Source organism: Camellia sinensis, chromosome 3, assembly GCF_055761805.1.
Source record: "Camellia sinensis isolate YWXY chromosome 3, ASM5576180v1, whole genome shotgun sequence".
In the NCBI taxonomy this organism is placed as follows: Eukaryota; Viridiplantae; Streptophyta; class Magnoliopsida; order Ericales; family Theaceae; genus Camellia; species Camellia sinensis.
In genome coordinates this window covers 28,657,584-28,684,358 of record NC_138963.1, presented here as the reverse complement: position 1 = coordinate 28,684,358, position 26,775 = coordinate 28,657,584, and the positions used below count along the sequence as shown (strand labels likewise).

General features: G+C 41.8%; 1 protein-coding gene and 1 long non-coding RNA gene across 3 annotated transcripts in view; both read left to right on the top strand.

Annotated features, from left to right (window-relative positions):
• The window catches only part of LOC114295875 (uncharacterized), a 69,590-nt gene extending 68,275 nt beyond the window's left edge, over positions 1-1,315 (top strand). For both annotated transcript variants that reach the window (XM_082919412.1, XM_082919413.1), the window contains one exon: positions 86-1,315. In XM_082919412.1, the coding sequence (XP_082775538.1) occupies positions 86-925 (840 nt within the window). In that variant the 3' untranslated portion in view covers positions 926-1,315. The remainder of the gene's footprint in view (positions 1-85) is intronic.
• A 2,475-nt stretch (positions 1,316-3,790) lies between these two features.
• LOC114266155 (uncharacterized) lies at positions 3,791-4,255 on the top strand. The gene is made up of 3 exons (XR_014363672.1): positions 3,791-3,931; positions 4,022-4,074; positions 4,156-4,255. It is a non-coding gene; the product is annotated as an uncharacterized LOC114266155 (long non-coding RNA).
• The last annotated feature ends 22,520 nt before the right edge of the window (positions 4,256-26,775 follow it).

Here is a 26,775-nt window from a genome sequence, read left to right as displayed (position 1 = left end):
TCTTCCAATTTGTTTAGTTCTATGTTATGAGTATTACCTTGTGAAGTCAGTATTTCAATCAAGTAAAGCTTATCTGCTTTGGCAGGACAAAGCTATGCTGTCGACGGTAGGTAGAGCGCAGAGTGCTTTGCCTAATATCAGTGGGGTGACAAACAGAAAAAGGCCGGATGAACTTCAGACTGCTAGAATTTTACTAGAGAATGGGGATACAAAGCTTGGTTCTGTGCAAAATGGAGTGATAAATCCTTCTTTGAATGCCATTCGCAGATATGCAGCACAAAATCAAGAGCTAGATAAAAATTCCCCAAAAATGTCCAGCACGTCTGCAACCTCGAGAAATTTACCAGGGAAAACTTCAAAAGGTCAGACTGATACATCTCCTCAATTGTGCAGAGAAAATTGCTCAAGATCTAGTAAAGTTATTGACGGGGGACATAATTCAAAAAAACTCGGCCTGCGTTCTAGTTTGAAGGCAGAAAGGAAAAGAACAGAAGGGATATTGAAAAATGAAATGGGTGGAGAGAGCAAGAGGCCAATGACGAAAGAACATGAAAGGGCCAGCAGACGCCCTCTTGAGAATGACCCTCATTCACTTCATGACAACGAAAAAGAAAACATACCTAGTTTTGGAGATCATGTTAATGGTTTAAATAGATGTTTGGAGGTCATTGATCTCAACAGGGGCGTGGTGATAGAGCTCGAAGGGAAGAGGGGTTGCTCTCATTCCCACCTTGGTGACAATTTCGCTGAAAATGACAGAGCCCCCATATATATGTCATCCTTCTCTAAGGAGTACCTTTTTCCCCGCCAGCAGGTTTCACCAAATGTGCTGTCAAAGACTGGACCACTCTCTCTTTCGACAACAGTTGAGTTCATGCCCAGCACAAGAACTCCATTGGTGGACAAAAATTCTGCTCCCATGTAGCAGCAGATTAATTCAGGTTTATAACAGAATCAGAATCAACAGTAGACAAGGCAGTGGAAAAGGTGTCAAAACACTCCATTACATGGCATTGGAGATCAGATTTTATTTTTTATTTTTTATTTTATTATCTGAACCTAGGATTAACATTTCAAGGCATGGTTCTCTGTTCTATATTTCTCTCACCTGAGTTTATTAATCTTTAAGTTGGTTCTTCTGTGAACACTTCCCATATATTAGCAAATTGTCCGATCAACCTTGTCATTTAGTGTTTTTTGATTGTGCAAGAGTTTAATTGGATTGGAGTTCATAGTACTTGTATAGGAAAAATTGTTCCTGAATAAACACATACTATTTGTCAGATCAGATATAATAAATGTGTTGGATTTCTCATCTGTTTTGAGATTTGAATGCTAGCGTATGCTTAGCACATATTAACGTGGAGAAAACAAGTAAGGTAATATAGAACATCATTAAATCCATTGACATTCCAGGCACTGAAGTTAGCCACTGAAAATGCAGCAGTCACTGAAGTTAGCCACTGAAAATGCAGCAGTCACTGATCCTGTTCTGTAAGGAAAAATCACTATTAATATGCTGTGAATAATCTGCAGGAAATTTGAGAGGGAATTTAATTCTGAGCTTGAGAGTCTCGGGCCAATTTTGAGCAGCAGTTCTCAAGCCGAGCCATATTTAACTCTTCCTGCTCAGTGGATTCTTAGTGTTGGAAGGGACCAGTAAGTTAGTTCTGACACTTTGCTCCGTCGTTTTTTGGGTGTAGACAATATTATTTAAGATGCCTTGATTGCATTTGACTGTATGTATAGGATGGAGAGTTTTGTCCCTTGTTTGATTCTTGAGTTTTGACTGTATGTATAAACTCGTTACACTGCCAACCACCAACATATATAAACTCATGACACTGTATTTTGGGTTTGAATTTGGGGTTAGAGATATAGTTTGTATTAAGGTGGGGGTTCAAAGAGAAAATGGGGTTTCATTTTGTTGGATGGGGGTTCAAAGAAGTGGGGGGGCCAAAGTAAAATGGTGGGGGCAAATAGCAGCCCTCATAATTTAAGATGTCAAATATGGAATGCCTTAAAACTCACATTAGCATTTCATCACAGAAATATGGATTTCAACATATAACTTACAAAAAAGCAAAAAGAAAAAAAAGGCTTTCAATATATGAAAGCAAGAAGAATGTTTTCATAGCTAGGAGCAAGACTAAAGTGAGTGAAATTTAGGTAAAAATGAAGGAGCATAGATCCTATTGGCTGAAAGCTATCTTTGACATGTATATTACCAATGCTGTCCTCTACTGTGTCCTAAATATTTGTTACTAACAGTGACTGCCTGCCCTTCCTGTCTCTACTTTACTGTATAAATCTTATAATTTTAGACTGTTTGCTGCATTTTGCTGATTAGTCCTGTTGTACCTCTCTAGATTGTGATTCCATTGTTATTGGTCTATGTTTTTATTTATTTTCCCTGACAATCCTTTGAATTACTGACGTCAAATTGGTGTTTCTTGTTGTAGATCGAGTGTCTAAATGTAATCATCCTTACTGCAACAAATGTTACCGAGCTGGACGGGCAATGGGATTGTCTGATTGAATTAACAAATTCTAGTGGCCTTCTAGCATTGGCGGAACCGTTTGTATCTAAGCGCTTGAGAACCACTCAGTCAGATGTACGTGCCAAGTTTACTATTCTGTACTTTGTTATTTTTTTTTTCAGTTTCCATGATTTTGTTATTGTATGGTAGTCTCTGCTAGAAAAGAAGATTTTTTGTTTTGCCTTCGTGTTTGCCACTTGATTTCTGCCCACCCTTGAATTTCCCTTCATTATACACACAATAATTTTCCCTTTTCTTGTTATGTGTTGTTTGGGTTTTACACAACTGGCAGGAAAACGAAATATAAATAACAAAAGGATAAATTTCCCTCCATTTCACTGTCGGTTAGTCTGTACAAAAACTGAACATAGAAATGCAAAAGGGGGCCAAAAATGGTTCAATCAAGAGCCTGGTTATAAATAAGGAAAGATAATAGAGCATTATTTAATAAAACAAATAGCAAGAGCAATATTTTTGCTCAATTTAGAAATTGAGCAAAAATAGAAGAAAGCTGAAGGAGGACATAGGTTGAGATTGTACAAAAGGAGGTGATTGTCTTAGACTAATTGAGGACATGACTTTTAATAGGAACTAACCGGAGAAAACAGTTCAACCCCAAGTAATTGGGATGGAGGCTTGTTAAGTTGAGTCAATTTGAGATTGAAGAATAAATTGTGTTGCTTATTGTCATGAAGAGGATAATAATATTGAGAAGATTTTTATGTGGTTTTTGTTAGGAGTGAGGCTTTGACATTGCTTTAATAGCCCTCCTCGAGAATTTTTTCCTCACCAGCTCAAAGAATTTTGTGGATGAATTCTAAGTCAGATTTAATATTTATATTTCACTTATTTTATTTTATGTTTTTTTTTATTTTTTGGTGGCATGTTTCCCTTTATGCTCTAGTTTATACATGCATGGGTACTCTCACACTTAGGTCCATGAGAGTACTTAACTCAATATTTGGGTATTGCAAGCTAGCAGGAAGTGTCGACATTGTTGAACTGTTAGATCATTATTCTTTGAGCCAACTTGGCTGGTAATCATTGTCTTCTTGTGCCGATGCCATGTTCAAATTCCTTTCAACAGTTTTTCTGGTATATCCATCTACTTCTTCCTTGGTACTCTGTGAATCGGGGTAGGTAGAACTTATCAATGAGGAAACAGGTAAACATTGCATTCGTATGGGAATGGAGTGGTCAATATTGCATATTTTGAAAGTTTTGGTGAAATTGTTGCTAGGCTTGGTTTGTGTGAGTAATGCTTAATCAAATAGTTGTGCAATAGCTTTTGTTTGTGGTGTCATTGATTCTTGATGTGTTCTACCTAATACAGGTAGAAACTGCTCAACCTCTATCAAAACTGTGTCTTGAATTCCCAGATCTTTACATAGGTGAGCATCTTTAGTTTTAACTGTGATTGGGAACTATAACATAACCGTTTCTTTCTCTTCTAATTGTGTTATTTTTTTTGAAACATCAAGGTTGCTATCGTGAATCCAGAACTGGTCCCCTTGTTATTAGTTTTGAAGGCAAGGTACGGGGATAATTGCACGATGATGTCAATTAGTTCAAAATATATTTAATCCTTAACAATATGTTATTTCGAATGGTAAAGACCTTCTTCCCATGATTGGCTGCCGGATCAATCAAGAGTAGAAGCAGCTGCGGAAGCACTTTGCAAGAAGTTTCATCCTGGGGCTTTCTATGAAATCAATTGACTTGAGGGTGGTGAAACTGCTCGTCTTTGAACCATAGCCTGCTCGGGCATTGACTGAGCTTTGTTGTAGCGGCGTCAGGCGGCCTTTCTATCGGGGGATTAAGATAGTTGGTGGGTGGGTGGCATTGGAATTACAACGGGGGAAAGGTTTATTTTATTTTATTTTATTTTAAAATCATTAAGAAAATAATTAAAAATTAAAAATAGAACAATTTCGGAACTTGTAAAGACCTTGATTTAATTTTTAGGAAGGGAATTGTTAAGCAGTGTTGTCAGGCTAGTAACAAGCGCACAAGACAATGTATTAGTTGTTGGGCAAAGGAAAGAAATGTTGTTGCTGATCCAATTGAAACTTTCAGTGCCTTCTTCGCATTCAGTTAATCTAAAAAAACTATATATAAAAATAAAAAAAAAACTCTAGTCTTGGTGATGCGATAGATATTATAGTTTCTTGTTTTTATATATCTATCTGATTGTAAGGATGAGAATTGAGTCACAAACCTCATCTTTTAATGCATGAAGTCGGCCAAACAACTTAAAGGACAACCAAACAAAATGAAATTGACCCATGGTCTAGGAAGTGACGCCAAACAAATACGACTTACTAAGAGCATTTCCAATTGTTCATTTCTTTTTTTATCAAATTTGAATAAAAAATAGGTTATTTTTTCAATTTGATACGGCTTCCTTCAACGGTGAGCATCAAACTTGTCGAACAAAATATATGCAGAATTGAGGGAAGGGTTATCCGGTGGGTCGACGACCGGTAAGACTAAATTTTTAATTTTTTTTTTTTAACCTGTTTGAACCTACTTATTTGAAAGGGAACCAGTCGACCGGTTGGTCAACCGGCCAGGCATTCGGCTAGTTGACTGGTTGGTCTCTCCCAACGGTAAAGCACAGTAAAATAGTGAAATTTGGAGCCTATTTCACTTTGATGAATTTTTTATTTCATTCTCATTTTGATACCAATTTGCTTAAATCATTGGAGCTCTAAAAAGTGACTTTTTTACCAAATTTCAAATCTGATGCAAGGTTTGATGAACCGTTAGAGATGGCCTAACAAGTAAAAATAAATGTTAAACAAGCAACTTTAAAATAAAACATTTTTATACACTCTTACAAATGAAAACCCAACAATTAGAAGGGCAATTTTGGTTAAGAGACTTACCTGCAGGTCTTAATAAGTCGATTTTATTCTATAATAAGTCATATGAGAATTAATGACATTGTTCATCAAATACTATTAGAAAAGTCACTAATTGTTGATTTTTAACGACAATTTAAAAATTGTCACAAAATGTCACTAATTAGTATAAGTTTTAGTGACAATTTAAAAAAATTGTCACAAATTAACTTTCAGCGACAGTTTAAAAAATTCGTCATAGAAAAACATCACTAATTGTAAATTTTAGTGACAATTTATAAAAAAACATGAAAAAAGAAGTCATTGATTGTCAAATTTTAACGACATATGCAAAAACATGTTACAAAAAATTATTTTTAATGATGGCTTTACTAAGACTTATTTTTAATAAAAATTGATAGAAATTAAGTTTAACTATTAGGACTTATTAATAGTCTGCTCTTTTGGTTATTCACGATTAATTATCCTGATGGATAGAGCTGACATTTTTTTAAAATCCTATTAAATTGGTGTAAAAAAAAAAAGAAAAAAAAGAAAGAAAAAAAGTTAAAAGACCATGTGACAAGAGTTATCCAATACAATAGGACTGAATTATTATTATTGTTTTTTAGATACAATAGGACTGAATTATTGGAGTGACGATTTCATGTCACCATTAAAAAGTGTAGCAACAAGTTAATGATAAATGTCAGTCCACAACATGCTTCCCTGCAATCTTCCAAATCCATATCCCATTTGCTAATGATAAAGCAAAAATAGATTTAAAAAAAGTTTAAAAAACACAAACTAATCACAAAATTAAATACAATCTTTTGATAGGAGATATATCTCATATTTTTATGAGTTTTATATTCATGCGAGAAAGTTGTGTTTAATTCTATAATTGATTTATGTGAAAAAAAAAAAACTAAAATAGACAAGTGGTGAGCCTAATTTGGTCAATTAATTTTTTATAATTAAACCCGAGTTACTACAGAATTTATTTTTTAGATGCTAGTTGTTTTAATTTTATTTCTTAAGCTTCGATTATTTTTCATTTTTTGTATTTTTTTTGAAGTGGTATTTTCAAAATTTACACTTTACAAAACAATATGGATGTAGGAAAGGAATCTGCTTACCTTAAGAGGAAAGATATTTACAAAGCATTCTTCTCCATCTCTTTTCATTTATTTTGGACGTGGAATTTTATAGATTTTTATAAAAATTTTAAAATCTTTCTTGAAGCCATCATTTATACTAAATTAAAAAAATTCACAAAACCAAAACCATAATACACAGTTGGTTTTAGTTCCTCAACTAACAAAAGCAAACGGTTTGTTTCAGTGTTAAATTTTTGTTCAATCTCGACTGAATTGAACTACTTACACTCCTAATTGTATCTCTAAAATTTTAGAAAGAATTATACTGTGAATTTATTGAGAAATATCACTTGCTGCGTCACATGCTGACATTCTACTTAGGGAAAATTAGTGTACGGTCCCTCTCCCACTTTTCATAATGGAAGAGATCCACAAAATTATTTTCTGATGTCTAAGGTCCCTAAACATATATCAGAGAAATTTGTCTCTCCTCTCTCTCTTCTCTGCTCCTCCACCCTGCTCTCCACCATCCTCTACGACATCTTCCTCAACACCTTCTCCTCCGACTCCTCCCTCCGCTCTACCACCGTCAGCCGGTTGAATCTGATGAGGAAGAAGAGACTTTCTTCGATTTGGAATTTGCTGTGCCAGGTTCTTACGAGAAGGAAGACAAGGACGATGGTTCGGACACTGACGAAGATTCGTACAACAATTTGGCTAAAAAAAGGACGGCGTGATCGAGTCCGATTTCGTTGAATCTCCTAATGATGTGTTTTTTAAAGGAACCAAGCCTTTGTCTCCAATTTCGTTCTTGAGATCTCCGCCGAAGTTTCGTATGTTTATGCTGTTTAAGAAGCCGAAATTGGAGAAAATCGAGTCCGCCGATGCGTCGCTGGCGACTCACCAGCAGAGCAAGCGTTTCGCTGAGAAATGTAAGGTTGAGGAATTTTCGATTTTCTCACTGCTTGCGAGAGTGAACAGTTCGAGAAGCAATTCACGGAAGCAAAGCTTTGAGAACGGTTCGTCGAAGCGTTTCGCCAAGGATGTGGTCCAGAAGTATCTGAAGCTTTTAAGGCTAAATCCTCACATGAAGAACCAAAGGAATGGCAGGTTTGCAGTGGCAGTGAAAAGCTGATTCAGATGATCCATTATCAGAAAGAAATGGTAAATCACGATCACCTGAACTGAATTTTTTCTGGGTTGAAACCAGAGAAATTCTCTAGTTTGAATTGAAATTTCTCTGGGTTGGTCCGGAGAAATTTTCTGGCTTAAAGTGAATTTTCTCTGGATTGGTCTAGAGAAATTCTATGATTTGAACTGAATTTTCTCTGGGTTGATCCAGAGAAATTCTCTGGTTTGGCGGAGAATTTAGTTTCTTCGACAGTTATGATTTCTGGGTATGCCCGAAGTGGATGAAAATCAGAAGCTGTTGAACTCTTGCGTGGTATGGTGGAGAAGAATTTGTTTTCTTGGACGACTTTGATATCTGGGTTGGTACAGAGTGGACAATGGATTGATGGGTTTAATCTTTTCATTGAAATGAGGAGAGCAGGGGTTGATATTGTAGACCCTTTTATTCTTTCAAGCATTGTTGGAGCCTCAGCTAATTTAGCAGCATTGGAGCTTGGAAAATAGATTCATTGCTTAGTTTTATCTCTTGGTTATGAATCTAGTTTATTTGTTAGTAATGCACTTGTTGATATGTATGCTAAATGTAGTGACATAGTAGCAGCAAAGACCATTTTTGATACTATGTGCCGAAGAGATATAGTTTCTTGGACTTCAATTATAGTTGGGATGGCCCAGCATGGACGAGCAAACGAATCATTGTCTCTGCATGATGAGGTGATTTCAGCTGAATTTTCTTTGGTTTTTTAACTAAATTTTCTCTAGGTTGAAACTAGAGAAATTCTTTGGTTTTTTAAATGAATTTTCTCTGGGTTGGTTCAGAGAAATTCTTTGGTTTTACTAAAGTTTCTCAAGGTTGATCCAGAGAAATTCTTTGGTTTTTAAACTAAATTTTCCCAATTCAAGAATTTCAGTATTATGGAGATCCAGGTAGATTTCGGCAAATCATCACAAATCTTATGGGTAATTCAATCAAGGTAAGTATGCATCAGCTTCTCAAATTTCAGTCCAACAACCTAGAGAAAATTCAGACCAACCAAACCAGAGAAATTCTCTGGACCAACCCAAAGAAAGTCTAGAGAAAATTCAATTCAGACCAAAGAAAATTCAGTCTAAACCAAAGAATTTCTATGGACCATGTAAACAAACCCATGGTGGTAACGCTGCAAATTCAAACAGGTGAAGAAATTATGAAAATATTGAGGAATTTTCTCTAGATCAATTTTCTCTGGACCAAATTCCTCTGGATCAATTTTCTCTGGACTAATTTTCTCTGGATCAACTTGAGGGATCTTAGACATTATGAAAATATTAAGTGTCTTTTATGCTGTAAAGTTTTAATACCAGGGACCTGAAAAAAAAAATTACCCTTCTACTTACCTAATACAAATAAAATAAAAAAGAAATGGAGGACAACTTTGCATATTATTATAATTTTTAATTCCTCCATTGATTGAAATATGCATGCACCAAAGCTGTATTTGCATACCCAAAATTGCCCTCCAAAAAAAAAACAAATTCTTTTAATCTAGATTTTTGTCAAGAAATAATTTGTGCGGTAAAAATTAAATTGGTGAAGTATGAGTCCATATATAAAATGAATTTGAATCATAAATTGTTATTTCTAAATAAAATTTTAAATATAAATTTTGCATTTGTAATCCCTTTGAAAGAAAATTGAACAAGTAGGTCCACATTTCAAAACCCTTAAAATGACCTAAAACAAAAAAAAAAAGAAAACAATAGTAAAACCCACTAGCCTGTTCATAGTTGTCTTATTTATCATGATATCCAGTAATAAATTAGTTGGTGTTCATTGTTGCAATGGTCATTAATTTTTGGGAAAATTGCAAATTCAGTATAGATTTTTTTTTATTAGTGATAAATCTTTTCAACTTCAATAATTAAAATTATAAAATTTTCCATACATTTATAAATATTTTGTGAAACCTCAACTGAATTGCAATTTTTTCCTTAATTTTTTTTTGTCTCTTTTATTTGTTTTCTTCATGTTTTTTTTGCCCCTTTGTCTTCTTGTCTTTCCTATCTTTTGAATTTGTAAACAATAGCACATATATATGAGCATCATCCTTTTCTATTTTAATTGATGTTTGATAATTTAATTTAATATTTAAAATTAAATGTATTAAATAAAAATTAATTAAATTTGTTTGATAATTATAGTTTAATATTACTTAAAAATTTAAGTAACTTTAAAAATATAAGTTAAAAGTTAAAAAAAATTTGAGTAATTAAATTTATAATTACTTATGCATAAGTATTAACGTGCACTATTATTACTTTATTACTGTTGCCATCATCATCACACTACTAAAAAAAATACTTTTTGTGACCGCTATAAACCGTCGCAAATAATAAAAAACAGTCACAAAAGACTTTTTGCGACGGCCCATGCGACGGCAAATGGGGGTCGCGAATATGGGGGTGGCAAATACTTTTTGCGACGGCAAAACAACAGTCACAAATTATTTGCGACCACCTAAACTACTTATGGCGACCGCTATTTTGCCGTCGCAAAAAACAAAGAAAAACACTAACATGATCTTTGGTGACCATCTTGTTACCGTCGCAAAAAATTAAAAATAAAAATAAAAATAAATAAAAATAAAAATAAAAGTGTAGCGTTAAGCACTCTAGGAATAACAATGACAAGAATTCAGACAGTATAGCATTAAAGTTTTATTGAACATTCTATTTGAGTCTCAAAATTTGAGCCATATGTAAAAGTTATTACAACTAAAAACTTGAAAAAAACTATTTGAGTCTCAAAACTCTATCAATGAACTGGAAAAAAGCTCCTTCATTTACATGCATTTGTTCTCCATTCCATAGTAAAAAAAGAAATATTTAAATCTTGATATGTCTCTCATATTCACTTATTCTTTACAGTGACTAGAAAAGGCATCCAAGAGTTTTTCAATCTTGAGCCGATTGATAGAAAGGGACCACTGACATATAATCAGTAGAAGACATAAGAAACTAATTGATGCACCTTGCCACTGCCACTGCCACTGCCTCGATTGTCGTCATCACCATAGATATCAACCATCATTTTACTACTACCACCACTACTGCGGTCATCGCTGCCACTACTATCACTTCATCACCCCTACTATAATCTTTCATCTCCACCACTATCGATCCCTACCTCTATTATATTCAGCACCATCATCATAACACCACCACGCTTCTCCACCATCATCACCACAACTATTGCTCCACCTCAACCACCATTACCACTGATAACATAGTCACCACAGTTGCCCCCGTCACCTCCTCCCCTTCGACCACCACTTTACCACCTCACAACTCAACATAAAAATTGAAGGATAAAATTTTAAAAATAATAAATTTATATCAAACAATTTACTTTAGTTTAACAATATAAAAATTAGAACTTTCAAATTTTATTTTATACATATGAATTAATTTGTTTTGGTTCAATACTTCAATTTTTACCCAATAATTTTTTCTTAAAATTCAATATTCAATTTTTGATACTTGATTTTTAATTTAAAGTTTTATCAACATTACTTTAATCATCTGCATCTCCCAAACTCTCTTCTCATTATACAATATAAATAATTAATTATTTTAATTAAGACCAAGTTTGGCATCCTCCAAAAAATTCAAAAAGTCAAAAAGTCACTATCATATTTAAGTCACATCATCTTATTTAAGTCACATCACTTCTCTAACACATCACTTCAAACCTAACCCAAATCCAACCCATATTTCATAAAAAGTCAAAAAGTGCACTTATTTAATCTTTCCAAACTTAGCCTAAGTGTTAATACATAGTAAAAATGAGAAGAGAGTTTGATTTGAGACGTAAAAAAATTGCCGAACCTTCTTCCTACGTCTTGGCTCGGGGAGTTTCCACTGCAAATTGGTATGCAAATTGTAAATATATATTTTTTCTTTTTCTTTTTGAGTCATCATTAAAGATTGCATATGCTTGCTTTAAAGACTAGAATTTCTGGTCTTCTCCAACTTCATTTAAGTAAAAAAGTGTAGAAAGAAAGTTGAAGCATTTTTAATGGAAATATTAAATTTATGTTTTAATTGACAAAAAGTGATAAAAAAAAATTTGTGTGTTAAGTGTTTGATGATTTAATGAGTGTATGGATATTTCAATAGAGAAGAAAAAATATGTGTTAAATTTAAAATCTACTTAAATGTGTATAAATATAAAAATAAAAAATATATAAAAAATGATAATGCTATATATGGTACACACAGTTCAAAAGGTGTACCATATACACCCTTCTTATACATTTTTTTGGTGCATTTTACTCATTTTTGTGGTAAATGTCACGTATTTTTCTTGATAGAATTATGATGAGTTGTGGTTAAAAAATGCAATTATGCATTTTGTGGTAATATTATGCATTTTTGACATAATATTTCACATTTTTTGGTTAGAAAATGATTTCATTAAAAATTTGTAACATTATCAGAAAATGTGCAATTTCATTTTTAAACCATTAATTGTATTAATTTAATAAAAAAAAAATACACAACATATTTGCCATAACAATACATAACATATACATCATAAAAATTAATTGAGCCCAAATTATATTGTATTTAGACAGCTAAAAATTAATCCCCGAGCCCAGTTAACAATTAGGAGCCCAGTTAACAAATTCAAATCTTATTTTTAAATTTTTGTGCACTTTTGGGAAGCTGGTAAAAAGCCAACTTCTAACTTTTTACCAATTTTGTGTCACATCACCTCTCACATAACTTACCCACAAAAAGACATAATAAGCTAAAAAAGTAAAAAAGTTGTTGGCTTTTTGGCTTTCGAAGGTTATTTTTGTAATTATGAGCGTGCCAGCAAGGATCAATCAGTCCTTACAGAATTTTGATTGCCAACCAATTATCAGACGATTGTGTTGTAGTTCTTTAACCTCAATGAAAAGGACTTTTACTAGTAGCTTGATTTAGGAGAATTTAAGCACAAGAACAGTTAAATAAAGAGCAATTGAAGCATTTCATCAGTATGAAAAACTTACAATGATCCAAACTCTGCCTCGTAGAGGTTTACAGCAACAATCTACTTGAAACTACTCCTATGAATGAAGTACAATGCAGGAATTTAAAGTACAAGAATGTAAAGAACATGAAATATAAAAACTGGAACGAAAATATGTAAAGTAAGACTGGTTTCTTGGATCTGAGTCTGGGGGTTTTTCTGGGGTCTTCCCTGCTATTTATACTCCTCAAAGATGACCATCGAATTGCACTTCAAACCGTCGAACTGCTCCTCCGTGGTTGCTGATCATGCTGCCTTATAAGTAGTTCCACTACGCCATCACTTGCAGTTAGGCTTCCCTCCTATATTTGAATTTGAATGTGAGTAACCGTTGAAGCCACGTCACCTTGCATCTCTTTGTTGATCCACTGCTACTCAGATCTCATAACAACCAATATTAACTGCCACGTGTACGATCAGGATCGAAGACTTGAATGGTCTCCCCATATTACCCTTACTTTGCCACGCGTTGAATTGTAACTGGCTTACACAAAATATGTAGCCAACATTACCCCCCGCACTAACATAACCAAGACTTGGTGATATTAGTGGATCAGGGTCTTTTCCTCACGTCTCAGAACGTGCATGGGTTTTTCATCTTCCCAGAAATGCAACTGTCACTCACCATCTGTATTAAACTCTCGTTTAATCCTTTGAATACTTCCACCGTCTTAGCATTCGAACAGACTAATACATTTCATGGCCGAATTACTTTTTCCCTCCAACGATCGAGCACACGAAGAGTCATATGTCGATGCTGTTCTTCCTCGAAAGAACATCCATGCATTTATTAGCCACTTTTACCCACCTTTCTATATTCAGGTCATGGACGCCTTTGCAAATTATCAACCCTTGGACTTCGAACATATTGCCATTAATCCTTCGATCCAGAAACTCACAAATATGGATATGGGAGGTTCTTTTTCTGTCTCATCCTTGGACTACGAACAAATTGCTCTCAATCCTTTAATTCAGAAAGTTGTAGATATGGACATGGGAAATTCTTCTTCACAATCCTCTACATGGGATAAAGCTGCAACTTCTTCCTCTTCTGGGGGTTCTGACTGGACAAGCTGGTCAACACCTGAGAACTGTGATTTGAGGGAGCAGATCAACCATCATTTTGTTGAGTTCACTGACCCTTTTCTTCCTTCGAGGCCATCTTCGAAGCTGGCTGTGAAGGCAATTGCTTGGCCCTGACCTCAAGCTTTGAGCCTAATTCAGGCCTTCGATGAAGGTGATCATTTTCTATCCTCCGTGAGGCTGGTCTAGGGGGCCAATCTCTGGCTTTGATCCTAAAACCTGAACTCTTCTCCAGTTTTCTTTCAGCATGACTACTCTCCATTCTGTAATAGTTAGGTGTCCTGGACTCATATAAGGGCCTCTTGCCTTTAGCATGCATTCTATCAACTGCAGGCTCAACCACTAATGGCTGCTGCCTAACCTTAGCCGGATACGGCCTTTTATTATAAGCATTGGTTGGTTTGGGATGCCTCTGCACATCCCTGTAATATTGCTTCCCATTGACTGGAAGGCCTTTCAACCACTTATAACTCAGTCTGCACCTGGGACACATTCTCTGTATTACGGCTGCCTCTAGGGAGTCATCATCCAGTGCTTCTTCATCAGAGTCTTCCCTCTGGTGTGAGAAATCTTGTCCAATAGCTGGTAGATTTCTAGTGTCTTTTACTGTCTGGTTGGCCACATGCATCTGTACATTGACTTCTTCCAATTCTTTCAAAGACAGGTTCTGAAAATCTGGCATAATGACATTGGCTGCCACCTCTCCAATTTCTGAAAATGGATTACTGTCGATCCCCATGGCCTTTTCAACTTTGGCTAGGAATTTCAAACTCCCTTTCCGAATTTGTTCTTAAATCCTGTCTCGAAAGACAACACAGTTTTTAGTCGAGTGAGACCAAGAATTATGCCATTTAAAATATACATTTCCTTTAAGTTCATCAAGAGATGAAATTTTAACCCCTTTTGGTAATTTAAGGAAGTTGGCCGCAAGAAAGTGATAAAAAATGTCATTTGCCTTAGTTAAATCGAAAGAATACTTCCTGTGGAGATCTTTCTTTTTAAACTGCTGGTCAATTGTCATATCCTTGTGAATTAATGCTTCACAGATCATAAGCTCTTTCCCTACAATCTCTGTTGCATCAATCTCGTAGTTAGGATCTTTATAGTATGTCTTATATGATGCATTATTTCGATCTTGCTCATCTTCTAGTAATGCTTCATATCTAGACACTTTGTAAGTCAGTTCCACTAAGTCCCTGAACTCTGTTGAGTCAAACTTCTTTCGAAGCCTGAACTCTAAGCCATTTTGGGCCAATCTTACGAATTCTGGCTCTAGCAAGATTACTCTACATTTATTTCGAGCCCTTTTAAATCTAGCAATAAACTAAGTAGCCTTCTCTTCAGGCCTTTGACTCAATCTTGCCAAGTCTGCCATGGAAACTTCTGGCTCTAATTGGAAGAATTGGGCATGAAATGCCTCTTCCATTTGTTGCCAAGTCTGGATAGAGCCAGGTGGAAGGTTAATGTACCATACAAATGCTCCCCCAGTTAGAGAGTTTGGGAATAGTCTCAACTTAATATAGACATGATTGGTAAATTCATCACATTGAGCAGCAAACCTAGTAATATGCTCTACTGTTGATTGGTTTCTGTTCTCATAAAAAAGGACAAAATCTGGTATCCTGAAACCCCTTGGGTATTCATGTACCCTATCGACCCATTCTGGGTATGGTTTTCTGTACATAGGAGTTTGGACCCCCCGAGCCATTGGTCCATACATCTTCCTAACTATATCAGCAATTTGGTCCCTAGAGACCATATTTTGTGCCTGCTGAACCACTATTGGGGGAACAAACACCGAATTTGGTGGACAAACTTGTGCTTGTGGTCCTCTTGGTCCATAGGGTGGACTGGTTGTCCCTGTGGTACAGGTTGCTGTTGGGGGTGTGGGTAACCTCTTTGAGTCTGCCCTGCGAAGGGACCTACGAAAGGTGCTGGAACAGGTGTTGTATCCCTTCCATTTGTGGGAAAACCTTCCAACCCCCCGGGTATAAATTCGAATAAGGGATTATTGCACCCCCTAGTGCCAGGTATGGCTTCGAACGTGGGATTTGGAACCATTCTTATGCCATTTTCTTGTACTGGGCCAGATCCACTAACTTGCATGGCTTCACTGTTGAACATTGAGGCATTTTGGCCTGCTATAGGCCTCGAAATGGGTTCGTACCAAGACTGAGGTGGTGGTCTTTCATGACTCTGATTACTAGTTTGACCATTAGAATGTCCATTAACTTGCATAGGCTGTTTATCTCTAGCCAATCTTTGCTGAGGGACATTTACTTCCTCCATGTGTCTTGCATTTGGTGGTTGGTGGTTATTCATTCGATCCAAAAAGGATGTTGCCCACTTTCCCATTGTGTTTATTAATTGCTGTCCCATGGCATCTACTAGGCCACCCCATGGATTCACTGGTTGAGTAGATGGGACAGTGGATGGTCCCACTGGGCGTGCCAAAAATATATGTTGGCTTTTTGGCTTTCGAAGGTTATTTTTGTAATTATGAGCGTGCCAACAAGGATCAATCAGTCCTTACAGAATTTTGATTGCCAACCAATTATCAGACGATTGTGTTGTAGTTCTTTCAGCCTCAATGAAGAGGACTTTTACTGGTAGCTTGATTTAGGAGAATTTAAGCACAAGAACAGTTAAATAAAGAGCAATTGAAGCATTTCATCAGTATGAAAAACTTACAATGATCCAAACTCTGCCTCGTAGAGGTTTACAGCGACAATCTACTTGAAACTACTCCTATGAATGAAGTGCAGTACAGGAATTTAAAGTACAAGAATGTAAGGAACAGGAAATATAAAAACTGGAACGAAAATATGTAAAGTAAGACTGGTTTCTTGGATCTGAGTCTGGGGGTTTTTTTGGGGTCTTCCCTGCTATTTATACTCCTCAAAGATGACCATTGAATTGCACTTCAAACCGTCGAACTACTCCTCCGTGGTCGCTGATCATGCTGCCTTATAAGTAGTTCCACTACGCCATCACTTGCAGTTAGGCTTCCCTCCTATATTTGAATTTGAATGTGAGTAACCGTTGAAGCCACGTCACCTTGCATCTCTTTGTTGATCCACTGCTACTCAGATCTCATAACAACCAATATTAACTGCCACGTGTACGATCAGGATCGAAGACTTGAATGGTCTCCCTATATTACCCTTACTTTGCCACGCGTTGAATTGTAACTGGCTTGCACAAAATATGTAGCCAACATTACCCCCCGCATTAATATACTCAAGACTTGGTGATATTAGTGGATCAGGGTCTTTTCCCCATATCTCAGAACGTGCATGGGTTTTTCATCTTCCCAGAAATGCAACTGTCACTCACCATCTGTATTAAACTCTCGTTTAATTCTTTGAATACTTCCACCGTCTTAGCATTCGAACAGACTAATACATTTCATGGCCGAATTACTTTTTTCCTCCAGCGATCGAGCACACGAAGAGTCATATGTCGATGCTGTTCCTCCTCGAAAGAACGTCCATGCATTTATTAGCCACTTTTACCCACCTTTCTATATTCAGGTCATGGACGCCTTTGCAAATTATCAACCCTTGGACTTCGAATATATTGCCCTTAATCCTTCGATCTAGAAACTCACAAATATGGATATGGGAGGTTCTTCTTCTGTCTCACCCTTGGACTACGAACAAATTGCTCTCAATCCTTTAATTTAGAAAGTTGTAAATATGGACATGGGAAATTCTTATTCACAATCCTCTGCATGGGATAAAGCTGCAACTTCTTCCTCTTCTGGGGGTTCGACTGGACAAGCTGGTCAACACCTGAGACCTGTGATTTGAGGGAGCGGATCAACCATCATTTTGTTGAGTTCACTGACCCTTTAGAGTTTCCTTCCTGAGAGGGTGATTTATGATCCGGTGTTGGGCCGGGGTATCGACCGGGCAAGCTGAGGGCCCAGCAATGCATTGGGCCGAGATGATCAACTGTTCACCCGGAGATGGGCTACCAGAATTTGGGCCGGGCAAGGTTTGGACTGTGTGCCGCCCCGGACCGTGCAGAAGTTGCTCGGTCGGGAAGTGACCGGTCAGACCAGGATGCTTGGTCCGAGGATGGTCGAAACCAGACAGACCGAGAGACCGGCGCTCGGAAAGGCGCGGTCAGCCGAGGTAGTTGATTGACCGGCGAGAAGGCCGATCAAAGTAAGCATCCGGGCTAGGCTCGGCCGGGATGCCGCTTAGCCCGGTCCACCGTTTGTTTATCCGGTTAGGCGCTTAAGGTATGAAGCATGGTACGACCGGGGTAGGGCAGCTCGGCTGCCGAGCACCAGCTGTGTTGGCAGGCAGTTGAGAGCAGGTGATGAATGGCATGGTTTATGCTGACAGATGGGATAGCAGAGCCACATGTCAGGAGATGACAGGGAGTGGATATGGGGCTCAGAAGGTATATAAGCATGTCTGCGCCCCCCATACGCAACACACGAACACTCTGTAAGAAAATCCTTACACTCAAACACTCTCTCCCTTCTCTCTATTCCCTCTAAGGTGTGTGCTAACTTGACCGTCGGAGGGTTTTTCCGGCCACACACCGCCGGGTAGCTCACCGTTATTTGCTCGCAGGTGATCGGATATCGACGGAGCACGGAAGAAAGGAATACGGGCACGCCGGAATATTTGCTCCCCGTACAATTGGCGCCGTCTGTGGGAATCTTGACAGACAAAACCTTGTCTTCCAGGTTCATCTGATCGCCATCCATGGCGAACAACGACGAGTTCCCGTTGTCCGCCATCGATGGAGCCACCCCGGAGTATACCCGAAGGAGAGAGGGACCACCTGCCGTCCATCCAATGGCTGACTTGGGGACGCCCACTGGAGGACAGTCAGGTGACGCGCGGGATAAGCGCGGAAGGAGTCATGGGCATTCACGGAGTCCAGACGGTCACCGGCGGAGAGACTCACACTCCAGGCAATTGGAAAGCAAGTTAAGGGACCAAGACGCTGTCATCAGGCGGATGGCGGCGGAGATGGAGGATCTAAAGCGGCATGTCAAAGGGAAAGGTGTAACTGGAGTGGGAGACCACAGTGAGCGCACCCCATCCCGCCGGTCAGGCGATCAGAGTCAGCGACGTACTCAGTCAATTTCCATCACCAGGAGTTACCAGGTTGGTGATTCCGACATGCGTGCAGAAAAGTCTAGCGCGCAAGACAGCACTTACAAACCCTCACGTCCGGCGACGACGTCGAGGTACTCTTATTCTGCTCAGTCAGAGGATCTACGGGCAGTGTTAAGGGAGCGGGCTCGCCGGCGCGAAGCTCAGAGAATACCTGCTTTCCAGCGGCTCTCCTACGGGGTTCACGGCAGCGAGGAGGTCAGAATGCCTCCACCCCGCCCAGCAATGCCAATATTCGAAGATACAGACTTGGCAAGGCTGAGTGCCACTCCCTTTTCCCTGGAAATAGAAACAACGCCGCTTCCGGCAGGCTTCCACCAGCCTAAGTTCACACTTTACGACGGAAAAACCGATCCGTACATGCATGTGAGCCACTTCCGACAGGTTATGGCCGGACATTGGCGCAATGACGGACTTATGTGCCTAATCTTCCCGTCAAGTTTAGGCGAGCTGGGCCTAAAGTGGTTCGAGAGGTTGCCGGAAGGGAGCATACAAAGGTGGCATCAGTTGGCCGAGGCGTTTGTTACGCGCTTCAAAACCAACACAAAAACACCAAAGGAAGTCGATCACTTGCTAAGTGTCAAGATGGAACCGTGCGACACACTGAAGGCGTACAATTCAAGGTATTGGGAAACCTTCAACGAGATCTTAGACTGCCCGGTCAACCTTGCTATCACGCAATATAAGCACGGTCTCCCGGTCGGACATAGACTGCGGGACTCGCTTACCATGCACCAACCGACCTCCATGGGCCAGCTCATGCAGCGCATCAATGAGCACATCCGAGTAGAGGATGATGCGTCGGTTTCCACCGTGAAGGCCACTCCGGTCGGAACAGACAAGAAGACAGCAGGCAAGGTGCACGCAGTTGGGCAAGAGTCCAACCGCTCAAATGACCGAGCAGAGGAATCAGACCGAGGTTCAAATCGAAAAAACCGGGGTAGAGGACGTCGGAATGACCGGGATGATTATCCCCGAGATGACATTGAGGACGCAAACAGAAGAATGAAGGCAAGGACTGGCATAACCACGGTCTTCAAGATTCCAATCTATCGCATACTTAGTGAAATCCGAGACGAGGAGTATGTCCGGTTTCCTGCTAAATTGGGCGATGGACAAAAGGGCTACAATCTGCGGTATCGTTGTACGTTTCACCGGGAGAGGGGCCACCGGACTGAGGATTGTTTGCCTCTGCGACAACACTTGGAAGAACTGGTTGCGGCCGGGCATCTGGACCTTTACATTGATGGCGGAGTGAAACCGAATCAGGCTCCGGTCGATCCCAGGGGACAGGACGATCGAGATGCACCACCACAGGGAGTTATTAATGTCATCCACGGAATCGTGGAACCGGAGCGTGTCTGCGAACTCCGGGGCATGATCAAGAAGGCCGAGCATTTGAGGGAAGTGTTGTCAGTGCAACCTGCCATCAAGAGGGGGAAGACAGAAGAGAAAGACGTGATAAGTTTCACCTCAAGAGATTTAGAGCGTATCCAGACGCCGCACAACGATGCTCTTGTAGTAACACTACGCGTCAAAGAATTTGATGTTAGACGGATCTTGATCGATCAGGGAAGCTCGGTCGAGATCATGTATTATGATGCGTTCAAACAGCTCAAACTCCGTGAGACAGACTTGGCTCCGGCCACTTCGCCACTGGTTGGATTTAACTCGCAGCCGGAGTGGCCATTGGGAAAGATTATCCTGCCGGTCAAAGCGGGATCCGTGGTCAAGCAAGTGGAGTTTTGGGTGCTACAAGTCCCTTCAACGTACAACCTTATCCTTGGAAGAGGATGGCTTCACGCCATGCAAGCCGTAGCATCGACCTACCACCAGGTGATGAGATTCCCCTCGGCTATGGGGGCAATCGAGGAGATTTGGGGTGATCAGGTCATGTCCAAGCAATGCTTCGTGGCGGTCAATGGGAGCCGGGCTGCCAAAGGACTCGTTCAAATGATCGAGGGACCGGAGGACCAGAGTGTCCTGGATGATGTTGGCACCAAAGCCGAGGACAAGGCTGTTGAAGAATTGGTTGAGGTGCGGATTGATGCCGAGCAGCCGGACAGATTCTTCTTGCTCGGTTCAAGTCTCTCGGCCATGGAGAGAACCGAGATGATTGAGTTTTTGATGGCAAATATCGAAGTCTTTGCATGGTCGCCCTACGACATGCCCGGCCTTGACCCAAGTTTTATCTGCCATCACCTCAATGTCTTCCCTGGCGCAAAGCCAGTCATCCAGCGAGCAAGGAGGTCGGCGCTGCATCACGCCGAGGTAGTAGCAGAGGAGGTAAAAAACTTGCTTGAAGCACGAGCAATACAGGAAGTGCACTACCCTCGGTGGATTTCCAACACGGTAGTGGTGCCTAAGAAGAATGGAAAGTGGCGAGTTTGTGTTGACTACAAGACAGTCAACCGAGCTTGTCCAAAAGACAGTTTCCCTTTGCCGCGCATTGACCAGCTAGTGGATTTGACGGCTGGACACAATCGGCTCAGTTTCTTGGATGCGTACCGTGGCTATCACCAGATTGCCATGCATGGGCCTGACCAAGAGATCACCTCTTTCACGACTCCAAGGGGACTCTTCTGCTATCGAGTTATGCCCTTTGGTTTGAAAAACGCCGGGGCAACCTTTCAGAGGATGGTGACCAAAATGTTTGCTCCTTTGCTCGGCCGGACGATGGAGGCTTACATCGATGATATGGTGGTAAAGAGCCGACATGAGGCAAACCATTTGACCGACCTAACCGAGATGTTCGCCATTCTAAAGAAGCACAAGCTGCGCTTGAACGCCTCGAAGTGTGCCTTTGGCGTGGGGTCCGGGAAATTTTTGGGATTCTTAGTCACGAACCGAGGCATCGAAGCAGACCCTACTCAGATCAGAGCCGTGCAAGAATTGAAGCAGCCCAGCTCGGCTAAGGACGTGCAGCATCTGGCCGGGATGGCCGCCGCGCTTAATCGATTTATAAGCCGGTCATCAGATCGCTGCCGCCCTTTCTTTCAAGCCTTGAAGTCAAAGTTCTCATGGGATGACGAGTGTGACCGAGCTTTGGCCGAGCTCAAGAATTATTTGTCTTCTCCGCCGCTGTTGGTTACACCAGAGCCTGGTGAGGAACTTTACCTTTACCTCGCCGTCTCCCAGCAGTAAGTGCGGTGTTAGTCCGGGCTGAAGGAATCAAGCACCTCCCAATTTTTTACGTAAGTAAGACCTTGCTGCCGGCTGAGACGAGGTACTTGCCGCTAGAAAGGCTTGCGTTGGCACTAATGATGGCTTCGAGGAAATTGGCACATTATTTTCACGCCCATCCCATCGTCGTACTGACCGAGTTTCCCCTCAAGGCCTTGTTTGAGCGCGCAGACTTTTCAGGCCGAATTTTAAAGTGGGCGGTCGAGTTGGGACAGTTCGAAGTGAAGTTCCAGCCGCGCACCGCAATCAAAATGCAAACCTTGGCTGATTTTGTTGCCGAGTTCTCACCTGGCACTCATCCGGTATGCCCGGTCGACATTGCCGAGGCAGATGATGAGACGCACCCAATGCCAACCGAGGAACAACCAGCTGAAGAAGGTCGCGCCGCGGAGTTAGCGCACACCATCGAAGTTCCCTCACTTTGCACGGTAATACCACCCGGCGATGCGATGACGGAGTTGTCTATCACCAACCCATCCACTCTGTCCGGTACGGCATCACCAAGGGGGGAAGGCATGGTTCCGCACAGCTCAGAACTTGATGATTCGCTTACGGACTTGGGCATTCTGAACCAACTTGCTGAGTCCGGTGCCGAATCCTCAAGGGGAGGAGTAATGGTTCCAGGCAGCTCAGACCTTGCGGCCGGCTTCACACCGCAACCTGGTGATTCGCCTACGGACTTGGGCATTACGGACCAACTTGCTGAGTCCGGTGTCGAATCACCAAGGGGCACTAAATTTGAACCGGTCAACACCAAACTTGACACCGCACAGCCGAGCAGTTGTGATCCCATCGCCCTTCGCAACTCTCAGGACCCATCTGACTGCTGGAAGCTTTTTGTGGGGGACATGTGGAAGCTTTTTGTTGATGGAGCGTCCAACCGTCATGGCGCCGGCCTAGGTATCGTTCTTATATCCCCGGACGGCCTAACCATTGAGCATTCTATCACACTCGGCTTCCCGGCGTCTAACAACGAGGCTGAGTACGAGGCGCTTCTTGCTGGGCTCAAGAGCGCAATTCAAATGAAGGCTGCCGAGCTTCTGGTATATAGTGATTCCCAGCTTGTGGTTAACCAAGTTTCAGGGATTTATGAAGCGAAGGACGACAGGATGGCGAAGTACCAAGCTCTGGTCAGAGACCATATCAAGCAGTTTGAGGCAATCAGAGTCCAACGGATTGGCCGAGAAGAAAACAGCCGGGCTGATGAACTCGCCGGCCTCGCCTCCATGGTCGATAGCACGTCTCCAAACCCATTGTTGATTGACTTTCTTCCGCGGTCGAGCATTGAAAACGCCGGGCAGACGGATGTACTCTGCGCCGAGCTAGGCCCTTCCTGGATGGACCCCTTGATCTTGTTCCTCCGAGACCGGACTCTTCCAACAGACAAGAAAGAAGCGCACAAAATCCGGGTGAAGTCAGAGCGGTTTTGGCTCTCTCCATCTGGCGCGTTGTATAAGAAGTCCTACACCGGTCCTTATCTCAAATGCGTGCACCCGAATAGTGTGGAGGCCTTCTTGTTTGAAATTCATGAAGGCATTTGTGGTAGCCTCATCGGGGGCAGATCCTTGGCCTACCGAGCTATTTCGCAGGGATACTGGTGGCCGTGCATGCAGGCCGACGCGCAAAAATATGTCCGCAAGTGCGAAAAATGCCAGAAATTCGCCCATCAGATCCACCAGCCCGCCAGGGAACTTCTTCCCCTCACCAGTCCTTGGCCTTTCGCCATGTGGGGACTAGATATAGTGGGACCACTGCCAACAGCACCGGGCAACCGGAAATTCTTCATCGCGGCCACTGATTACTTCACAAAGTGGATTGAAGCTGAGCCCTTGGCAACCATCAAAGAGAAAGACGTGAAGCGATTTTTCTGGCAGAACGTGGTCACGCGGTTTGGCGTCCCCAAGATTTTGATCTCCGACAATGGCACCCAGTTTGATGGTCGCCTATTCAGGGGATTTTGTGAAGATATGAAGATAGCATTCTACAACTCCACCCCGGCCTACCCGCAGTCCAATGGTCAAGCCGAAGCATCAAACAAGACTATACTGGATGGGTTGAAGAAACGGTTGGAAAAGGCTAAGGGCAAGTGGGCTGAAGAATTACCGAGCGTCCTTTGGGCATACCGAACAACCCCGCGACGTTCGACCGGGGAAACCCCATTTGCTTTGGCTTATGGCATGGAGGCGGTCATACCCTTGGAAGTTGAAATGCCCACCCTCAGAACTGAGAGTTTTGAGCCCGAGCTAAATGCCGAGGCTATTGCCTTGGAGTTGGACCTAGCGGAAGAGCGCCGGGAGAAAGCCCTCATCCATGTTGCCGCTTACCAACAAGAGCTCTCCAAGAAGTATAACAAGACAGTGCACCCCAGACCGTTCAAAGTTGGGGATTGGGTTTTGAGGAAGATTATGGGCAACACCCTGGTGCCAGGAGAAGGCAAACTAGGGGCAAATTGGGAAGGACCCTACAAGATCACTGGTCTGGCTGGCAAGGGGGCTTACCACTTGGAGGATCTAGAGGGAAGAGCCATACCCCGGCCATGGAATGCGGCCAACTTGAAATTGTATTATTTTTAAGCTTTTTACTTTCCTCTTTTTAAAGCAATTTTTTGGCTTGCAAAGCAGAATGTAATTCTTTTTGTCAAATTATAGAAGTCATTTTGCATTAGCACTTGGATTGTTCTTTTAATGTTTAAAACCGAGATGGTGTACTCCGGTTGGAAGAGTTGGTGTCTTGTCCAACTTCGGATCCCCAACCGAGATGATGTACTCCGGTTGGAAGAGTTGGTGTTCTGTCCAGCTTAGGATTCCCAACCGAGATGGTGAACTCCGGTTGGAAGAGTTGGTGTCTTGTCCAACTTAGGATTCCCAACCGAGATGGTGTACTCCGGTTGGAAGAGTTGGTGTCTTGTCCAACTTAGGCTTCCCAACCGAGATGGTGTACTCCGATTGGAAGAGTTGGTGTTCTGTCCAACTTTGGATTCCCAACCGAGATGATGTACTCCGGTTGGAAGAGTTGGTGTCTTGTCCAACTTCGGATCCCCAACCGAGATGATGTACTCCGGTTGGAAGAGTTGGTGTCTTGTCCAACTTTGGCTTCCCAACCGAGATGGTGTACTCCGGTTGGAAGAGTTGGTGTCTTGTCCAACTTAGGCTTCCCAACCGAGATGGTGTACTCCGGTTGGAAGAGTTGGTGTCTTGTCCAACTTAGGATTCCCAACCGAGATGGTGTACTCCGGTTGGAAGAGTTGGTGTCTTGTCCAACTTAGGCTTCCCAACCGAGATGGTGTACTCCGGTTGGAAGAGTTGGTGTCTTGTCCAACTTTGGATTCCCAACCGAGATGATGTACTCCGGTTGGAAGTGTTGGTTTGTTCAACTTAGTTACAGCCGAAGTGGCTATTTCGGTTCATGAATTTGTCTCGTTCTGCTAAAGTACTTAGACCGTGTTATGTATTCCGGTTCGATGAGTTATACCGAGATGTTTTGCTGAAGACAGAATTGATTACAACCGTGCGTACACTTGCAAAAATTCAAAATCTTTCATTGATAAAGAAATTCATTACAAAAGATGGGGACAGAGCCCGGTTACATCAAAAGTATTGAAAGCAAAAATACAAAGAAAAGAAAACTAAACCAAGGGGGATAGATTGGTGAATTCATCCTCGGCAGCCTCAAGGTTGACGGTTGGGCTCGCTTCTTGGGCACCGGGCTCAACTTGACCGGGCTGCACTTCCACTTCGGCGTCCTCAGCCTCCGAATCTGTCTCATCACTTCCTTCTTCAAGCCCCTCCTCGGCCTCCGCTTGAAGCGCACTGAATACATCATTTGCGTAAGGCACGAGGTAGACCGGTAGCTTGGCGGGAGGAGGATTAGTAAATACATCGGTGTCGGAGCCCTGGCCGAGGTGCTCGCAGGCGGACTTCCAGCCAGCCTTGAAAAAGATGTCTTGTGTTGCAAAGACTTGCTTCTTGTAGTTCTTCTCGGCTTTGTTAAACCCGGCATTGTTGGCAGCCCGGCAAGCTCTCCTCTTCATCTTCTTAAAAGCGTCCACCTCAATCTGGAGCTCACTTTGTTTTTTCTCAGCCGCCTCCAGCTGACCGAGCAGTCTGTTGTTGTCAGCATTGGCTATCTGGAGGGAAGCCTTAGCCCGGCCCAGCTCGGCTTGAAGGCTCTCAACCTGGCTGGCTGTGTCGTTTGCCTTTTGCCTAAGCCGGTGGATGCGCTCCAAAACCAGATGCTGTTTTTGAATGGCCTACAAAAAACAAAGTTGATGAGAAACGGAACCGGGCAAACACTTAGGAAAATTTTCAGAGCTGCATTGGCTTACCCTGGCCATGGACTTTACTGATGACTTGACTAACCGAGTGTCAGGGACGTGGTCGCTGCCAACCACGTCGCTCGGTAATAGGAATGCTTTGGACAGATCAAAGGCGAGCAGATGCTCTTTGTCAGCCTTGATCGAAGCCGTCGCCGGGATGTCCTGACCCCGGTGCTTCAGATGTGGGCGCCAGGCTGGCACTGGGGCGGGGGCGTCCGTGGGGTGCTTGGTGGCGAGCTCGGTGACTAGCTCGGCGGACGGATCTGCCCGAGCTCTTTTCCCGGCCCGCCGCGCAGAAGGTTCTCGGCTGGATTGCCCGGCGGATGGAGTGGCTAGGGCGACCACGGCGCCACTGGATTGACCGGCGGTTGGCGACCGGG